The sequence below is a fragment of the Phallusia mammillata genome, chromosome 7, assembly GCF_965637545.1.
Source record: "Phallusia mammillata chromosome 7, kaPhaMamm4.hap1.1, whole genome shotgun sequence".
NCBI classification, from domain to species: Eukaryota; Metazoa; Chordata; class Ascidiacea; order Phlebobranchia; family Ascidiidae; genus Phallusia; species Phallusia mammillata.
The window spans coordinates 9,644,293-9,665,690 of NC_137258.1; the positions used below are offsets into that span (position 1 = coordinate 9,644,293).

The 21,398-nt window shown below is 38.4% G+C and overlaps 2 protein-coding genes across 3 annotated transcripts; both read left to right on the plus strand.

Annotated features, from left to right (window-relative positions):
• The first annotated feature begins 9,098 nt into the window (after positions 1–9,098).
• On the plus strand, positions 9,099–14,401 carry LOC145237400 (hydroxylysine kinase-like). The gene is made up of 6 exons (XM_080100247.1): positions 9,099–10,725; positions 10,974–11,084; positions 11,265–11,410; positions 11,978–12,158; positions 12,653–12,739; positions 12,966–14,401. Exons 1-6 carry the CDS (start codon positions 10,536–10,538, stop codon positions 13,298–13,300), a joined length of 1,050 nt encoding a protein of 349 aa, XP_079956373.1. The 5' UTR covers positions 9,099–10,535; the 3' UTR covers positions 13,301–14,401.
• A 2,658-nt stretch (positions 14,402–17,059) lies between these two features.
• LOC145237399 (hydroxylysine kinase-like) lies at positions 17,060–20,950 on the plus strand. 2 transcript variants are annotated; one of them, XM_080100245.1, is made up of 6 exons: positions 17,060–17,316; positions 17,706–17,816; positions 18,016–18,161; positions 18,476–18,656; positions 19,156–19,242; positions 20,505–20,950. In XM_080100245.1, the coding sequence occupies exons 1-6, from the start codon at positions 17,127–17,129 to the stop codon at positions 20,837–20,839; spliced, it is 1,050 nt and encodes a 349-aa protein (XP_079956371.1). In that variant the 5' UTR covers positions 17,060–17,126; the 3' UTR covers positions 20,840–20,950. The 2 variants fall into 2 exon arrangements, with proteins under 2 accessions (XP_079956371.1, XP_079956372.1); XM_080100246.1 differs by having other exon boundaries at positions 20,523–20,950.
• Positions 20,951–21,398: the final 448 nt, after the last annotated feature.

Here is a 21,398-nt window from a genome sequence, read left to right on the forward strand (position 1 = left end):
ACTTACAGTCATCTTAAAAATTCAGGACTAACCTTCAAACAAATAAATTCAAAGACGGCAAAATAATTATTTACCTGTACTCACTGTCGAACTTAGAATATAGCAAACGGGTTAGGTTTTGGAGCACAATATAAACCCGGAACAGACAACACAACTACAGCGGCCGGTTCACACGCTACGTGATTGGTGGAGCTGCGCGAGCAGCAGCAACCTGTCGCCTATTTCGCCCACTGATCTCTATAAACCCTGGATTGCGCTACTGGCCGTGGACCCCTTTAAAACATAAAGTATCGCATGTATCGCATGTATCGCATGTATAGCATGTATAGCATGTATAGCATGTATAGCATGTATAGCATGTATAGCATGTACAGTTGTACACAGCGTCTATACTAAATCTATCGCATGTACCCGGGACTTTCCCCAACTTGTATTGTAAGTAACCGCATGTACTTTACTACGCAGTTGCAATGCTATAACTACATGAGGTACGAGTTTTTTGTCTTTTGTCTTGGTCTGCACTGCAGTTGACTGATTTATTGAGTATGGTTTAGGCTGAATGTAACAGTCTTCATGTGCTCTACTGCTGCAATTGCAACTAATATCTAAAGACTTTTGTCTTACAGGATGTCTATTACATGTGTTAGGCAAGCAAGGGTATAGAAAACTAAAGCAAGCAGTGTTTTATTTCAACATCCTTTATTGAAGAATCAGTTTACAGTTGCCGATGCAAAAACAAGCAAACAACAAAATGAATGAAATTCAAATCTCAGAACTCTAAAACATTCATTTGTGTTTTCCTGGCTTTTTATCAGCTTGTTTTGGTGGCAATTTTATGGTCATGGTTCCTTCAGAGAATGTGGAAACAAACTTGGCAAAGTTTGGTCCATTAAAGTTGGATTATACAAAGAAGTGTGATGATGACTTGCATTGGAATTTGGCTTTAAAGTTTGTTGCTTATCAGTCTCAACTTTTATCTTATTTTCTAATTGATTGTCAGCTGGCAAAGATTAGTGCATTAGAATGGAGAAGACGCAGAAGTCTGGTCATCATTGATGATAGGTTCTGGAAGTTGGTCAGTGTGATAAAATATGATTTTTTCTATCCTTGCTGGTCCACAAGCAAGAAATGGTTTGGAATGCATATGCTTTAAGCAGTACCTAGTATTGTCTATAATTACAACAAAATAGGTGCTGCTTTGTTGTGCATTTGATAAAGTCCTTTTTGATTCAGTAGTTCTGCGGCATATATATCAACCTCTATCTGCTGTGTTTCACCTTTTTCTGGTACTAATGGTTTATGATTGTCAAAAAGTATTCTTTCCTTTATCCCCACTTGTTTTACCACATTATTTTCCACGTCTGCTAACTAAATTTAGTATGTTTTTGATGTGTATTTGGTATTTTTTACTGCACCTTCTGACTAAAAATTGAATAAATTATATTATTACCTATCTGCACGTCGTTTATGATTTTAATGCACTGACATACTAGTGGACATTTTTTGGAATTTTCTCCTGTCAACTATTCTGCATTGTTATATAGTTCAAAACCCGTTCAGCATCTGTACAATACTTTCCACTTATGGACAACTGATACATTATGCAGTCATTAGCTGATGTTCTGAAATTAAATTTACCCTAGCCATCTGTGCAGTACTTGCAAACCTAATTCAAGTTTCCAACAAGTATTTTAGGTTTTTAATTTATTTTAATTACAATTTAGTCTTTGGGGTTACAATAAAAAAATACAAAGAAGCACCATAAAAAACACAAAATATTATTGATAATGTCAGCAAATGAGTAAACAGTACAATCATAATTCACAGCTGGAATCTTTGTACTGCTACTAGGACAACACTGTCAATAAACTAAAACATGATAACCAAATATGTTTTCAGAAAAACTGTTGGACTTGTCTAGCAGTAACTTTTTAAACATTTATCTTGAAAGTTAAGCTGAAAAATGGAATCATGAATTAGTTCAAAAACATATAAATCCTGCACCAGAAAGCATAGTAAAGTGTACACACTATAATTAATACAATTAAAATTAACACCACTCTGTTACGAATCTGCTGCATGAAAAACAATGAGACTAAAATACCAGACTTTTAAAATGAAGTTAATAAAATGACTGTCTGAACTTGTGCAACAAAAACAGCAACAATGAATGATTTACTATTGATCGCAAAAACTTTACCAATCTGCAATACAAAATGTAACACAGAAAGTAGTACATTTTATAAAGTAAAATTGTGCCTGCAGTGGAGCATTGATCAGTTTCGTAAAGCAAGAGGTTGCACAAAGTACTGACTTTAAACCAATTACAACCACTTCACCAGTCAAACTCCTATCAATTTTTATCTTAATTTTGTTGTTACACACCAATTAAACTAGTGACTAGTGAGCCTAGGTCTTTTAACTGCAGGCACATTTTAACAACATTACTTTGTACAGTCTACTTCTACTCACATTTAATTTTCTTACAACACAAGTTAGGGAAAGTCCCGGGTACATGCGGCAAACGATTATACATGCTATACATGCTATACATGCTATACATGCTATACATGCTATACATGCTATACATGCGATACATGCTGTACATGCGATACTTTATGTTTTAAAGGGGTCCCTGGCCGTCACGGTTGAAGCAAATTGAAGCGTAATGGCGGCTGAAAAGGAAGCCCCAAAAATGCATTGCGGGCAATGGGGAGAGAGTGGAAAAATGACGATAATTTTTGTTTTAGGCATTTGTATAGCGATTTTTGCAGATATGATTTGTAGATTAATAGGACGCATGTATTCCAGTGTGTAATAACCTATAAATATGCGTAGATTGACTGTGATGTGTATTAGTGTAGGTGTGCTGGATATACGTTATTAAGTTAGTGTTGAAATAAATCATTACTAAGTGGAAATAAATGTTTTATTATGCAATATAAGTGGTTTGCGTGCTTTTTAAGGTATTTTAGACATGAATCCAACAAGATGGCTACTTCCTTCACACAAGATGATGTAATTCTTTGTGTGACATTACCTTGTGCTATTCCAAACTGTTGTTTTTGACTGTTATCAAACTTCAGGAAATTGTGACCAACATGTGGAATAACATTTTAATTAAAATCACAAAAAACTAAAATAATATTTCAACTATTTTAACACTTTTTGACTTTTTTTCTCGATTGAGTGCATTTGGTTTTGGTCTTTATTATCTTGCCATGGTGATATTATGAAATTTTGCAATTCCATTTTACATTTATGATAAATTTGTTTCCAAACATTTCAGACATAATAGGGTTTATATTTCTTCAATAAGCAACCTTTATTGTCTCTGGTAAAATTCCACTGGAATGTTTCAGTCTCCTCCCAAACCCTCAAGCTTTATGACACTGCCAGATTACAATCCAGCCTTTTTTGACAACAAATACACTACAGAGGGATTGGAATCAGATTAAATATTTTTTGTGTGTATACTGTTCTACTTCCACTGTGTATGTTTTGTAATCATTTCTGACACTGCCTGTAACATGATATGCTGCACATTTTAAACTTAAACAACTTTGAGGTTGTTGTTTTTTTATTTTGTGAATGCACCATCTGTTATAATGGTGATCATCTAACAAAAAATACAGGATATCTGTATAAACTTGGCTGGTGTATTTGTTGCCTTCAGTCCTGTTTCGCAAGAATTTAAGTGATAACTGGTGTACAGGTGTGTTTTTGCAGAAAATTGCTTATTAAGTAGAATAAAAACAATATTTCATGATTCTGACTGAAATAGTACATAAATAGGCAACTCATTTGAGTAGTTAAACTCATCCACCCTAACTGCTATGATGTCTTAAATGCATTTATATGCACATGTATCTCTTTGAGATATGAGATTTTTATTAAGAGTTTTAGTTTGAGAATTCACAACATTAGAAAAAATTTATTCAACACATGTTGGTTGCAAACAGAAAAAGGGTAGATTAAATGAGCTAATTGTGAGCTTACTAGATTTATGGTTTGTAACATAGAAGGAAAATAATGTTAAACCTACTACAAAAAACTTTTAAACAGCCATATTTTAGCTCCAAGACCTTGCTTACAATCAAAAACAGCAGTTTGGATCAGCACAAGATGATGCTAAATAAAGTATCACATCGTCTTGTGTGAAGAAAATAGCCATTCTTGTTGGATTTGTGCCTTCAATATTAATAAATGCATGTAAACTACTTATATTGCACAATAAAACATTTAGTACCACTTAATAATGATTTATTTCAACATTAACTGAATAATGTATTCCCAGCACACCTACACTAATACACATCACAATCAATCTACGCATATTTATTGGTTAGTACACACTGGAATACATGCGTCCTATTAATCTACAAATCATATCTGCAAAAATCGCTACACAAATGCCTAAAATAAAAATTATCGTCATTTTTCCACTCTCTCCCCATTGCCCGCAATGCATTTTTGGGGCTTCCTTTTCAGCCGCCATTACGCTTCAATTTGCTTCAAAAATCACCCAACCGTTCAACGGAGTAGCGCAATCCAGTGTTTATAGAGATCAGTGATTTCGCCCGGCATGTAGCTTTTCCAAGTGCGCATGCGCACAAGTGCAAAACGTCATGAAACGTCACGATTCGTCATAAAACTGGAGCTGCAGTTCCACCATAGATAACATATTAATGTCATAATTTTTTTTTAAATGAAAAAAATGCCGATCAAGGCGAAAATTATACTTATAAAAATTATACTTAAGAATAAAAAAATAAGTATCATGAAAGTTATCTGTATTGTTGTGGTAGGAATATTAGGTGAAAATATCTAGGGGGTGCTGCAGCTCCGCAGCACCCTAGCACGAGCCGCCCCTGGTGGTTACAACATTGAGACACATTAGACACCATTAAAATAGGATTGAATTATCCGGATAACTGGTTAACCGATTAACCGAAGAGCTTTTTTACTATCCGATATCCGTATTTTTTTGTCGGTTAAACGGATAACAAAAAAAATAGTGCTGCGTAGCCTATGCGTTTAAACTTTAAAGCATTTTCACACAATTTTAACAACGACGCAGTTAATGTGCAGTGATAGATCAAACGAATGTTTATCCCAATTATTATGAATATTCACTTCATTGTACGTATTTCCAACTGCGGTTAAAATTCACGATAGGATTGAAGTCATATTATTTCACACATAAACACTAATAAATGTATGTATTGTAATCTGGTTCATTTGAAAAGATAAATTAAGATATGTTTAATTTTTGTAAACACTTTTTGTAAAACAATAAAATATGTGCCACAGTTTGCCGATGTTTTAATAGACTTTCGGTTAACAGAAAAGGCGGTTAACAGGCGAATAATTTGTCAAATGTCAAAATAAGCAACAGCCATGTTTGATTGCAAACAAACTTTCCGGAATAAAATTGATTTGAAATCTGACTGATTTTAAATTAAATATAATATATCCCAATAATGTGTGGCAATATTTGTTACTCACTAATTTTAAAAATAAGTAGGTACAGACTTTGTCCACCAAATAACTTGAGATACACTTCGTAAAAACTTCTATTATACGACACAATTTGTTTCAAAGCCGTGACAATTTGCACTTCCAATTTAAAGATGATATTTAGTCTTTCAAATTTTTTGACTTGATTCAAAATTTAAGTATTGGTCATGGGGCGCCTTTTCTGACTTTTAACGTAAAGAAAAATTGGCACACTTCGCTTACATGCAAATTTTCTGGTCACAGGCTGCGCAAAGGGACCAGCAAGACAAGACAAGCCCAAGGCGAAGTGGGACCGTCAGCAAAGGGGCAGAAAGTGACCAAAAATCAGAAGATCCTCAAGAAGACTTAAAACCAGACGAGACTCTGGACGATAGCGAAACAAAACCAGCAGAAACCAGCGACGAAAGAGCACAGACTCCTGACAAAGAAGTGGTTTCGCCTGAAGACGATGATTTGCCTCCGAAGGATGACGACTATCAGCAGGATCCAGGCGCAGATGCTCCTCCTGAGGATAATTCTGAGACTCCGAAACCTTTGGAAGATGACACTAATAACGAAGATGATGGTCATTCCACGGATGACGAGAATGTTCGAGATGAACTCACTGTCGGTGACTCAGAAGACGGCCAAGCTGACAAGGTATCACGTGATCCTGATGACTTGAACTTGCTCACACCGTCGTCTCCTCTTCCGGATGGAAAGCAAAAGTCATAGACAGGCGATGCTGACAGAGAGGAAGATGAGGATTTATCCCGATCTGCCGCAGATGGTGAGGCTTTTGCAGGATCGCCGCGTCCTGATAAGATACCAGGGGCGGAAGACGACGCAGCTTTAGGCATAACGTAGAACAATAATGATGCCCAGCCCCTTGATTCGGAAAGGTCCAACCCCGGCGAAGAAGCGAGGTTTGTCATCCCTACCTGATCGCACCCATAAGCATTTATATAGCATCCATATGAGAATACCAAAGCTAAATGCACCTGATTCATAACCAATCAGTCAAGAAGGTCTATCCTTTTTATTGATTACAAGTATATGAGCTTTAGGTCATACCAACCCTAAATATTACTTTTGCCGTGTGATCTTGAGGACACAAAAGTGTTTGACATCATAGACTTATCTTCTTTGTACGTTTTCAGACCTGACTCGAACGCCCTGACTGTGGACGGTGACACCAAAGCAACCACTCCGAGCAGCATTCCAAACGGCACGGCACCCGGCGTACAAGAAGTACAACCATGATTTCCAACTTTATGCTATTAATCCGTAGAAGGTGTACGTCCACAGTGGCCATCTGCGGAAAAGGTGATTTTTGTATTTTGCTTGTTCAAATGGAATCAATCGTGTCGCAATGTACCGTTTTTTAAGTTCCGATATCACAGTATTATAACCAGTAAAGCGTTGTAAGCGTTATTTTTAACCGTCGTGCGTTCGGCTTTGCAGTTGATTGTCGTGCAAGTAACCAACAGCGAGTCAGGTATGCGTTAAATTTTGAAACTTGTTAATTGGTGTTGTGAATCGATCTGTGATGTTCGAAACTGTTGTGATTTTCCCGTTGTGTGTTTTTGGACAAATAATAATTATTACACAGTTTAACAGAAAATTGGCGAGAAACATTTTCTGTTCCCAAAAAGGTTTAACTTACACAAGTAGTGACTTGATATAAAACCGTCCAAATCAAACGTCCTCCAATCCGTTCAACCTCATATCGAGTTAAAAAAGAAGCAAAGAACTATTTTACAGTTAACCACGACTGGCATTTATTCATGTCTTGTAACATGGCGTCTCGAGTCCCCAACATGCAAACCGTCCAAATTTCTTCCATTTGTTGTTTACTCTGCACCCGTATTTTCCGTATTTGGTATTATAATAGCAAGCGTTTGCAATGTTAAAGCGTGTATTGCGTTCTGTAAACGCTGTTCACTAATTGCAATCACTGTACATGGAGATGCTATACACCCTTCCTTAAAATTTATATATTTTCATAAACACCTGCAAAAATTCTTTACAATATACTGTGAATGGACAATACCCTCGCTGTGTACCAAATTTCCTTATCGCACACGCTTGCATATATATTGTGGGTGTCTGTTGTCGTTCCTTAAAGTTTGTTACGTATTTTCGCATCTGTTTGAAGGGTTGTCAAAAAAATATCGTATTGGTGACCCTACCATGTATACCAGGGGTGGGCAACATACGGCCCGCGGGCCGGATCCGGCCCGCGACGGGATTTTGAGCGGCCCGCGGACAGTTTCCGGTCTTACATGATAATGTGGCCCGCGGCCACAGTCTGCCGCAATCTCCCATTACTTGCTTACTACGTCAAATTACAGTTGTAACGCTCCCCAATAGCCAAAAAATTTCCCGCCGTTGTTACCATTGCACCATACGTCCATTGTTACGACATAACCACCAACCTTGTGTGTGTCCTACTTTAACGGTTTTCTTTGTTTCCACACGTATAGCCTAGTTCAGGGGTGGGGAACCTGCGGCCTAAAGGCCACATGCGGCCTTTTAGGGCACTAAGTGCGGCTTTCGATGGCAAAATACATTTTTAAGATGTTGATATAACCGACTGCACCAGGCGCTGAAAAAAAATAGACAGAAACGTATTTTTGACTTTATTGCAGATTATTTTTTGATTAGTTCCAGGGCAGCGGTTTTCAAACAAGACCCATGTGGTCCCATAGTGGTACATAAAGCGATTTCCATAGTTAGGACTACCAAAAACTCCAGGTTCAGCAATTTCTAGGTTAAATAAATCCTGAATGTTGTAGTGAAGATGAAAATGTAGTGAGGAATTTTAATTAGCTGGGACCGTAAGTCCTACAAACTACGAGGAAATAGCAAAACGACCATTCTGTAAGTCAAAAAGTTTGAACATCACTGCCCTTGGCCTGGAAAATAGTCTATGCGGCCTACACGAGTGTCGATAAATCGTTTGGTAGCCTTTATAAACAAAAAGGTTCCCCACCCCTGGTTTAGGTGGTCAAAAATCCGTTTTAAATCACTGGATAAATACGCGATTAATGTATCGATTCAGGAATCCGGCCCGCCAAGTACTTCATTTTCCCATATCAGGCCCGCCAACTGGAGAAGTTGCCCGCCCCTGATGTATACGGTAAATGCTTTACAAATATCTCGGTCAATGACTGGTGGTGTTCGCGTTGCGTCGTCGGTTAACAAGCCATATATATGAATATGGCTACCAAAACCAACTAAACACCGTGTTGTGTAATATTCGTGTACTCATCACCCGTCAGAAAAAAAAATCCTGTCAGCTTGATGTGGCATGTTTTGCTGTCAGCTTGATGTGGTATGTTTGGATTTAGAATAATCAAGCTCGTTTACTGTTTCAAAGAGATTGTAAATACTACACCATCAAACAGCTTCTGACATTATTGATATCAAATCTATCGGCTTTATACAGCAACAATACAACTCAAAATATTTGTTGACTGTTAGCAACTTTACCATAGAGCCATCGCTTATCAGACGATTCCGGTTCGGCGAATGTGCAATATCCCGAGTGACTTCCTTTGAAAACTATATTGATGAAAAGGCATTATATACTCGTTTTTTCATTTGAAATACTGTATGCTGCGTTAGATAGATACAGTGTAGGTTTAAACGTATTGTCAGGTGGGGCTCAACAAACATCAGAAGTAAAAGTTTAATGGATGGTAGGGATATGTGTGATAAACAAATCTGTTTAGAACACCTGTTGAACCTACAGTTTGTGAAACAGCAAGGACACAAAAAACATAGGTTTTCGAGCCAAGTGTCCTAAAATTATCAGAGTGATGCTTGGAGTGTTATGGGTATGTTCTGCCGTAGGATCTCGACCGACCACACAAATAACCCGATTGGTTCTCAGAATGTTTCCTCAGATCCGATAGGATAGGCAGACCCGGGTGTCCCGAGGCCAGTCATTGTCATTGTTAGTGATGGGATGTTGGTCCGGTAGCTGTCGTCGCGAAACTCCTTTGCATTGGTAATGTGATTGCGGAATTCTTGAATGGTGGTTTACGGTGGAAATTGCTGCACTATCCTATCCCTGATTTGTTGATCTGAAAATGCCAAATCCTGCAAACGTTTTTTTCTCTTGGAGTGTGACTAACTTACTTGTTAAAAAACTTTTTGGTATAGAGCAGTGGTTCCCAAACGGGGATCCGCGGCACCCTGGGGTGCCAATTGCAATGTTCAGGGGTGCCGCGAGATATTGATATTGCAATACTGAGACCCATTCTTTACTTTAACTTTCACCCGGTAAGTGCGGAATTTACTTCTAACCGAGTTTCTGTGTGTATTAAGTTTCGCGTCTCGCAGTTTTCCTGCTCCATTCTGGAGAGTCGCTTCGTGGGGAAGTCGCTGGCGGTTAAGTTTATACTTCGCGGTAAGCTTTGTTTTCTCGCCCAGGAAAAAACAGAGTGAAAGAGATTTCGACTCGTTGCGTTTCTTTCCATAAACAAGTTTGAATAGAATAACGATGGAAAATTTAAGCGTAACGATGGAAATTTTAAGCTGATGCACAAGCAGAAGTCTCTCGACGCGCATAAAAAATGAAAATGAATATCTTTGCGTTGGAATGAAAGCTATTGTGCTTTTGTTGCAGTTTTCCTCGTCATACCTATAGTGAGAGTGGATTTTCCGTATCAACGAACATAAAAACTAAAAAAACGAGAACGACTACTTATAGTCGAGGAAGAAATGCGGGTGGTTTTATGGAATGTGCCCTCACATTAAGGGACTTTGTGGAAGAAGCCAATCCCAAATTTCACACTGCTTTTGAATAAATACATTTATTTACACACGCTATACTGTACAACTCATTCTGTGTTGTTTCATACAGTTATTTGAAATACAGAAACCTCATAAAATTGGTCCAGTTTTGCCAGGGTGCCGCAAACTATTTATCTATTTGATAGGGTGCCGCAAGGTCAAAAAGGTTGGGAACCACTGGTATATAGCATAATTTTTAACAAACACGACCTTATAGTTTTGTTGCTAACATTATGTACCAAATGCAACCACCAGTTTGCGAAGAGGAAGACGCCATACAACTTACTGAGGCGTTGTATGGATTCGTAGATGTCAAAGCAACTAAACTTTACGGTTATGACGACAAAAACTTTCTTATCCGAACTCCTGATCACCACGATTATGTGTTGAAAGTTGTTAACACCTTCGAGGCCAAACTACCAGGTATGAATACTAAAGTATAAAGCAATACAACAATTCCACTTAGCAAGTAAAGATTTGTTTTTCAAAACACTAATTTCTCAGCCTAAACTCGTAAATTTAGGTCTAAAACTATTGTTTTATGTAAATATAGACGGTTTAAATCTTCAGTTGAAAAACAAACAAACATTGGCGACGGTTTAGGAAGCTACGATTCCGCAAAGGATGTTTTTATTTCCGATTCGCGCGCTTTCACATATATTTTCTTACAGAAAGATACACTGAAATGTGTGATATGCTGCAGGCCTTATATCAGCGCGGCTTTACTGTTCCATGTCCGATCAAAAACCGATGGAATTCTTGGACTGTATTGAAGTGTATGGGTAAGATGGTATAATCAAATAAGCATTTATACTACGTATCAAATATTTTACATTGCCACAAATACAATTACGTTTTTTTTGATGACTGTAAAAGGAACGTATTTCAAAACAGTAGAAAACTCACTTTATTTGCTTGCTCAACCAACCAAATCACTTTTTGGCCAAATATTATATTTGCAGGCAACACAGTGGACCCGAATCTTATATTCATGCTGTCATTTTTACCTGGAAAAACTATGGACGCAGTACATTTTAGCGAGAAGAACTTCCATGAACTGACCACAGATCTAGCTGAATTTGTGGCTAAAATCCATATCGAATCGATGGTAACATATATTGACTGTCTTATGGTTAAACGGGAATTCGTAAAAGTAAAACAAAATGTGTAACACGCCTTTTTTCTGTTCGGTATAGACCTGCAATTGTCAGTTGTTGCAATCTTCATTGACAATATAAAAACCGGCATATCAAATCCAGACAAGAATAACACGGTCTGTCTTGCATAAGGACCAAACACGACTACCACGTGCATTCCCTGCCACGTCGGGTATCGCCACGTACAGAACAAACATTGGGGACGCCACAGACCACACGTGATGTAATAATTATGTAACAAATGCACGGAAAAAGATACAGCGCTTGCACATGACCAACAATGGTGAAACATAGCCTCTTCCCTATAATGCTACACATCATCGCTAAAACTTTTGAATAAAACATGTTCCGAAGGATCCAATTAAGTTTAAAGAGCTCTTCTGGCAAATGTGATTTTATTCCGACGTTTCGACGTCCTATACAGGTCGTCTTCATCAGGGTAAACGGTGTTATTTGCCAGAAGAGCTCTTTTAAACTTAATACTTTTCTTGTGTTTAAAATGGAAAAATCTTCTACAGACACACAACTACAAAGGTTGGGATGTTTCAAATAACCTTTGGAGAATGGAAAGCATCACTACTCGAAATACAGCACCCATTCTATGCCTGGTGAAAGATTTAAACCTGCGACGAATATGCAGTAGGGTAGTGGAAAAGTTCGAGTCGACAGTTTTGACCAAACTCGATCAACTGAGGTCAGGTAAGTTCAGTTTCCACAGCCATCAGGATAAATTCGTGACAAAACCTTCGACAAACAGTCGCTTCCAATTGCGATACTGGTGACTAAGTAGGTAAAGCAACTATCACCATACCTCACGGCAGCCGCACACTTAACTATTGCGATTGGTAGAGCAAAAAGCACGAACACTAAACTGAAACAATGTTAAACTCTAAAAACTCTGACAGTTTGGGCTATTTCGGTCGGGATAAGGTGTTTTTAATGAAACGTAGTATTTCCTTCTGGACAATTTTCAAAACTTAATTCCCAACCCCACCTTTTTTAGCAGCTAAATAAAAAATTAGCTCTTTGCGCTATCTGTGAGAATTTTGCTAAATGTGTTGCTGGCACGAGTTCTAGTGCAAGTAGCTCTACCGATTAAATCAGACTCGATCGCCATACCTCACCCAGAAAGTTTGCAGTTATAAAACCGAAATTGATGCGGATGAAACTTTTTTAAATGTTATTTTCTCTAGGTGTTATTCATGACGACTTGAACCCAGCAAACGCCGTTGTGGAGAAAGTTGAAACAATCAATGGCGCAGATTTGTACAAACTTTCAGGTATGCCGATAAGATATATTCAAAAGGTAAATAAACAATGTCGAGTACTTTTCTAAACACTAAACACAATACATACGCGAAAAGTAAGCTATATGCACAAAATTTACTAACTTATGTTGGAATTTGGCCAGGAAAAAGTGCAATACAAATTTTTACCTTTAGGCTTGACTTATTGTATTGAGTAACGAGTCATAAGAATAGATGCAGGACCGCCTCTTATTTGCAGGTCTTATTGATTTCATGGAAATGAAAAAAAGTAAACTGGTTTTCGAGGTGGCAACAATGATTGCGTTTTGGATGTGTCTTGCACAGAAAAAAAAGTTCAATAGAAAGTTGGTTACAAAGCAAGTTCTGGAAGGTTACGAACGGCATTTGTGTTTGTCGGATACCGAAAAACAATGCTTGAACTCTTCTGTGATGGCCCGTCTGGTCAGTTACATTTGCAGTGCAACAAGCAACCTGAATAACCGCGACTCTGAGACTCAAGATTCAAATTATGTTTTGCGCCTGTTTGATTCAACTTGTTGCATTTTACGTTCTCTTTGGGCAGACGAAGACTAATTTGACCTAACAGGTTACAGCAAGTTCTTATGTTTACATGGTAATGTCGACAAATTTTAAGCAGTTTTATAATTTTAAATCGGCGTTATTTGAAACATAACGTACAAAGTGTGCTTTTTTTCTGTCGAATTGAAAATAGCCAGTTATTTAAATTTTTTACAAAACATACAAAACTGCTTTACTAAAAGCATCGTGTTCTTCACCAGATAAGCATATGTTCGGGCTATTTTTTGGGTATGTGAATGTAGTTTCCAATAATCTTGTCCAAAGCATTGCAATATAATAGACCGTGACTTCTCGTTTCAAACCTGTTACATGTTATTTGCCAGTAATTGCCGATTTCTTTAAATTTTTCCCAAAGGCTGGTTTAACTTTACTTCAATCGTAATATTCATCCACGAGAGAGCTTGACTTTGAACGCCTTGTTTTTGTGATCTGCAACAGTTGTTGAGTTTGCAGTCTATATAAGTCAAATTAGCCTAATTTTCTGTGTCTTTTTGTTTGTATTGAAATTAGTAATGCTAACAGCATTGGTTGAAGGGCTAAATTGTCATTTGTGGAACCTATAGCCACAGGCTAATACAGCCCTGGTTACCCAACAGTTGATACGTTTATGTTCTTATTTCATTTCTGTTTACCTTGTATTATGGTATACAAAACGTAACTGAAGATATTATCAGTAATTGGAATTGGAAATTGGAAATTTTATGTAAAATGTGACCGATTAATGAACATTTAATTGGAGACTTTCGTGAATTGTCGCCATGACGTCATAATGGTTACGTATGACTGATGAATATTATTTTGTGATTTACAGAAAAACCGTTACCGTCGCTGTTGACGTAGTCGTCTTGATATTATTCGTCAGCGTTGCCTTTAATCGCTCAACAAGAACATTCGTTGCTCATGCAAAAGTGGGTCGTCTTGGAGGACTGGCTGTAGGGCTGGCCCGTTTTACAAAATGTGTGTCTAGTGCGACGAACGGCACAGGGCCATGGGGTCGTTTTTCAACTGGGCCTTGATCACAATCTGCAGTTGAAGTCAAGTTTCAAACCTGTCGGGGTACAGCCGGTTGCATATGACAGTGGTAAACCCGTAGGTTCTACAGGCCAAATAAAATCCGCCCAAGCGTTAAAACCAATGGTGAGATTTAGCGGGTCCGGTAGCTGTCGTCGCGCCACTCATTGGCTTTGTTAAGATCGATTGCGGAATTCTCTAATGGTGAGGTACAGTGAAAATTGCTTCCTGGTCCCGATTTGTTGATCTGAAAATCCCAAAACCAAATGAAGTTTTTTGTTCTTTGAGTGTGACTAAATTGTTTGTATCTTTAGTTTAAGTGACTGAACTAAACGATAAAAGAATAAAGATAAAAATAGTAAAAATAACACACTAAGATAAAACTGGACGAAAGTAAATGAAAAAGGATCTAGTGAGAGGGAAAAACGAAGTTGTATTAAAATTAGTGTGATTGGGTCAGGGCACGGTTGCAGAGGTGTAGTTATAAGGAGCGTGAGTGAGACTTGATATCTGGTTGTAGCCTATTTCTTCCCCTACGTTTGGGCCTCGATAGGAAATCGACCTCGATATTATACTGTCAATCAATCAATTTTATTTGTTTCAGCGCCCAAGTATAATAATAAGACAGGTGACACACGGGTAAACATGTGAAATAAGCAAGCTGTTGCTGCCAGGCATAGTATCAAGTCTATAGAGCTCTTCTGGCAAACGTATTTTTATTCCGACGTTTCGCCGTCAGGTCGTCTTCATCAGGGTATACAGGTCGTCTTCATCAGGGTAAATAACACTGAATGCGACTAGAACAGTGCACGATAAACAAAGGAAAAAAGAATGAAACGCAAGCACGTCACAACGCAACGAAAACACCGCGCGATAACGAATGATTGGGCCTCTAATCTTTGAGCAGGTGCCTGTAGCACGCTGAAAGCATCACGTCTGTTTTGATGTTCATTGTGTTGCCCCGTTGGTGAATATTCCATGACTCAAGAAATAGTCTTTTCCTGTAGTCAGGCTCCCGGGCCACAACAGACGCCGCATTGAAATCAATACGGTGGCCTTGTGATACTGCGTGATTGGAAAGGGCCGACTTCTTCGCGTCGTTGTTGGCAACATCCCGTTGATGTTCTTTTCGTCGGGTGTTGAGTGACCTTCCAGTTTCCCCGATGTATATTAACGAACAATCGGCGCAGGGAATGGAATATACAACACCTCGTTGTTCAAAGGGGTTGATTGGATCTTTTGGGTGACTCAATAGCTTGCGGAGAGTATTGGCAGGTTGGACGCCAACCGCTATGCCGAAGTCACGCAACATACGCCGTAAAATATCCGTCAGTTTCGGTATGTACGGAAGTGTCACAAAACCCTCTGTTCTTTGATGGGTCACCTGTTCTGGGCAAGTTGCCTGTCGATCGCGGAGAATCCAGTTAGGGTATAGCCATTAAATTTCAAGGCTTTGCGAACATTTGCTATTTCTTGAGTCATGGAATATTCACCAACGGGGCAACACAATGAACATCAAAACAGACGTGATGCTTTCAGCGTGCTACAGGCACCTGCTCAAAGATTAGAGGCCCAATCATTCGTTATCGCGCGGTGTTTTCGTTGCGTTGTGACGTGCTTGCGTTTCATTCTTTTTTCCTTTGTTTATCGTGCACTGTTCTAGTCGCATTCAGTGTTATTTACCCTGATGAAGACGACCTGTATACCCTGATGAAGACGACCTGTATACCCTGATGAAGACGACCTGACGGCGAAACGTCGGAATAAAAATACGTTTGCCAGAAGAGCTTTATAGACTTGATGTGAAATAAGCGTTAAAACAAAAATGCAGCTGGAGCCACAAATGGCTATTTTTAAAAGCTGAATTGCGAATATAAGACGAGAGTCAGAGAAAGAAGGCAATCTGTCCGGTTCGCTGTAGTATGAAAGCACACGATAACGGTAGTGACAGAGGCCGCTACAAACGTAGGCTATATTACTGTTTTGGGTGAATTTTTGTATAAATTGTGAACACAAGAAAATGAAATAAAGTAAGCACTGCGTAAGAACAGTTTTTCCTGTAAATGCATCAAGCAAATTATATGTTAACATGATTGTGTGTGAAAATGCGGCTGTGACAACAAGTTTGCATTTCTTTGGGCAGTAATTGCACGCCTGCCTGGCAAGTCAGTGATCGGCAACCGGCAGTCCGCGAAGAGTTCGTTACCGAGCCGTTTATATTTTCAGGTTAAATGCTTTACCATATTTTTGTCAATGCATCCGGGGACGATAAACTATTTTTTGCGTTTTCATTGCTGAATATTTGAAGTTTTGTGAAGACCGGTTCGTTGTCAAATTTCAGGTTCAAAACAAATATGTTGCCGGTATAAAAGATTTGCTGTTGCTCATGAAAGCTTTTAAGCCAGTGTTTTGTTTGTATTTTATTAGGTAGTTTATTACAAACATTGGTGCACTTGCATCTAAGTTTATTTTGGGCTCGACTTGATGAAACTTTTGGAAAGAAAAAAAATTGTGTTGTAGCGCCCCTTGATGCGTGTTAATGTATTGATGACGTTTTAGTAAAGTCGGAGGTAGTCTTTTGTTTATAAACTGAAATGCAAATTATGCCAGTTTCAAGTCGTGCATGGAATATGATTTTAGAATGTTAGTTCTTATGTGTAACTTGTTGGTTGAGGGTCGAAGAGGATTATTAATTATGATGCTGTGTGGCTCACTATACGTTAAAACTTAAATTAATAACTAACTTATTTGTTAAAAACTTTTTCGTATAGGGCATAATCTTTAACGACCTAGTTTTGTTGCTAACATTATGTACCAAATGCAACTACCAGTTTGCGAGGAGGAGGATGCCATAAAACTTACTGAGGCGTTGTATGGATTCGCGGATGTCAAAGCAACAAAAGTTTACGGTTGGGACGATAAAAACTTTCTTATCAGAACTCCTGATCACCACAAATATGTGTTGAAAGTAGTTAACACCTTCGAGGCGAAAATACCAGGTATGAATACTAAAGTAAAGCCCGAATCCCACCGAAGGCTAGATTTTTCTAGCCTGTGCCATGCCATATGCGAATGCTTGTGGTAGACCGGCTGATTCGGTATAACGCCTTTAATAGGCCTGGCGTACTTTGATAAAGTATAAAGCAATACCACACTCCCTTTTTTACTTGTTCAAAAACTTTACGGTTAGCGAGCATAGATTTGGATCAAAACAATAATTTCTACGTCTAAACACGTAAAGTTAGGTCTAAAACTATTGTTTTCAGTAAATATAGGCGGTTTAAATCCTCAGTTTTTAAAAAACAAACCTTGCCGAAGGTTCAGGAAGCCATATATCTACAAAGGATGTTTTTATTACCGGTTCGTGCGCTGTAACATTTTTTTCCAGAGAGGTACACCGAAATGTGTGATATGCTGCAGGCCTTATATCAGCGCGGCTTTACTGTTCCATGTCCGATTAAAAACCGATGGAATTCTTGGATTTTATTGAAGTGTATGGGTAAGATGGCATAATCAAATACACAATTATGGTATGCATCAAAAATTTTACAATGCAACAAAGAAAGATTAAGTTCTCTTTTTTGGTGACTGGAATTAAAAATGTTTTATAGAAACGTATTTCAAAACAGTAGGAAACTCATGTTAATTTGCTTTCTGGGCCAACTAAATCACTTTTTGACCCAATATTATATTTGCAGGCAACACGGTGGACCCGAATCTCATCTTCATGCTGTCGTTTTTACCTGGAAAAACTATGGACGCAGTACATTTTAGCGAGAAGAACTTCCATGAACTGACCACAGATCTAGCTGAATTTGTGGCTAAAATCCATATAGAATCGATGGTAACATAATGACTGCCTTGTTAAACGGGAATTGATAAAAGTAAAACAATATGCACGTAAACACCTACAGCGCTTGTACATGACCAACAATGGTAAAATATAGCCTCTTCCCCATAATGCTACACATCATCGCGACACATTTCAAATAAAATTCAACATGATCTGAAGGATCCAAACACTACAAGAAATAGTGAAGTAATTAACACAAGATTAATGAGACACAGGAAAAGTGACGTGACAACTAAAATTTCAGAAAATTCACATCTGGTTTTAGAATTTTGCTAATGGAAAAATTTTCAATACCGTGTCTACAGGCACACAACTACAAAGGTTGGGATGTTTCAAAAAACCTTTGGAGAATGGAAAGCATCACTACTCGAAATACAGCACCCATTCTTTGCCTGGTGAAAGATTTAAACCTGCGACGAATATGTAGTAGGGTAGTGGAAAAGTTCGAGTCGACAGTTTTGACCAAACTTGAACAACTGAGGTCAGGTAAGTTCAGTTTCCACAGCCATCAGGATGAATTTCGTGACAAAACCTTGGTCAAACAGTCGTTTCCAATTGCGATACTGGCGACTAAGTATAGGTAGAGCTACTATAACACCATAACTCACGGCAGCCGCACATTTAACTGAATTGCGATAGGTAGCGCAAAAATCATGAACACTAATCTGAAACAATGTTAAACTCTAAAAACTCTGACAGTTTGGACTATTTGGGTCGGGATAAGGTATTATTAATGAAACGTAGTATTTCCTTCTGGACAATTTTCAAAACTTACTCCCCAACCCCACCCTTTTTTAGCAGCTAAATAAAAAATTAGCGCTTTGTGCTATCTGTGAGAATTTTGCTAAATGTGTTGCTGGCACGAGTTCTAGTGCAAGTAGCTCTACCGATTAAGTTAGACTCGATTGCCATAACTCACCGAGAAAGTTTCAATTGTTAAAAACCGAACTCGTTGCGGACTTTCTTTAAATGTTATTTTCTCTAGGTGTTATTCATGGTGACTTGAACCCAGCAAACGCCCTGGTGGAGAAAGTTGAAACAATCAATGGCGCAGATTTTTACAAACTTTCAGGTATGCCGATAATATATATTCAAAAGGTAAATAAACAATGTAGGGTAGTTTTCTAAACTCATAAAATATACACGCGAAAAGTATAGGCTACAATTCAGGGGTCACCAAACTACGGCCCGCGAGGTCATTTCATCCGGCCCGCGATCACATTTTTTGGTTTGCCAAATCGTATTGACTTTGTAACATTCAAAAATTAATCTTCTCCTTAAGAAAGTTTTCCTGTCGGGATATATAGAATTGATATTACCTAGTTACATAGGATTACAACGCCCAGAATTGATCCAAAACCAGTTTGTTACGTCACAAACAAGTGTTAATTGTGCGCAAACAATTGCCTTCTTTGGTTACTTGTGACGTAATATACAAGCTTTGCTCTGAAGATAAGACTAACTATACAGTTTAACAGTCGCAATACCAGATTTTATGGGTTTGTAAAAAGACCTTATCTTGGTGCCCCTGCCCTGTATAAATCGCCTCGCGGGTTATGTTTCGAAAGACGGCGCTAGGGCATGCAAACTATGCGGCCCGCGCGAATCATTATTAAACTTATCCGGCCCGCAGTGAAAAAAGTTTGGTGACCCCTGGGCTACATGCACAAATTCTACTAACTTATAAACTGATTGGCATTTGGCCTGGAAAAAGAGCAAAACCAATTATCACTAGTGATGTACCGAATCGGCTAAATTTTGATTCGGCCGAAACCGAATATTCGGCGGTTTTGCCGAATAAATTCGGCCGAATCAACCGAATCATTTATGACGTCACGCGAAGTCGTACGCCACGCGTTTGACGTGAAAAAATGTTTATCTACCAGGCAGCCAGTGCAAAATAGTTGTGTTTCGTCCTTATTTCAGTTCTGTGGGGTTTAAAATTGCCTTAAGCATGATTGGCACCTGCCAATAAATTACTAATTTTTTTGACTACCGTGGGAAAAACGATAATGTGTTGAAAAAGATAAACATTGACGCAATTTTCGTTATGTTTGGGCTTTTGAAAGATTGCATGGACCTTAATAAGCAGAAAAGACACGTTTAACGCTTTAAATTTGTGTTCGTAAAAGATTCGGTTTCGGCCGAATCGCAACAAATTATTCGGCCGAAACCGAATCTTTGCAAAAGTGATCGATTCGGCCGAATAAATTCGGCAAACCGAATATTCGGTACATCTCTAATTATCACCTTTAGGCTTGACTTATTGTAATGAGTAACGAGTTACAAACCTAGACACACGATCGCCTCTACATGACCGCCTCTTATTTGCAGGTCTTATTGATTTCATAGAAATGAAACAAAGCAAACTGGTTTTCGAGGTGGCAACATTGATCGCGTTTTGGATGGGTCTTGCACAGAAAAGAAAGTTCGATAAAAAGTTGGTCATAAAGCAAGTTCTGGAGGGCTACGAACGGCACTTGTGTTTGTCGGATACCGAGAAACAATGTCTGAACTTAACTGTGATGGCCCGTCTAGTCAGTTACATTTGCAGTGCAATGAGCAACCTGAATGACCGTGACTATGACACCCAAGATTCAAATTATGTTTTGCGCATGTTTGATTCAACTTGTTGCATTTTACGTTCTCTTTGGGCCGATGAAGACTAATTTTACCTAACAGGTTACAGCAAGTTCTTATGTTTACATGGTAATGTCGACAGATTTTAAGCAGTTTTATAATTTTAAATCGGCGTTATTTAAAACATAACGTACAATGTGTGATTTTGTCTGTCGAATTGAAAATAGTCAGTTACTTGGAATGCCTGGCTCTGCGCCGTTCGTCACACTATAGAGCAGTGGTTCTTAACCTGGGGTTCGCGAACCCCCAAGGGGTCCGTGAGATGGTTTCAGCGGGTCCGAGGGAAATATGTTAAGTATCATTAACCAACAGAAGAATATTTTTAAGTTTCTCAACCGTTTTTACAATCCTGCATACGAGTGCACGCTGTTTATTACACCTTAATTATGCCAAGAGCAAATACTTTTGTGATTGTCTTCCCTATTGTGACATCATAACGCACATGGACAATAGACTTTATAGGACAAGTGATTTGTGAAGTTGTACAAACCAGAAATATTATCAATTCGATGCGTTGGCCACTACAATACAGAAACGTCATTGATTTTAAAGGACTGTGAAGGCGGATTTAAATGCTTCCAAAGCATG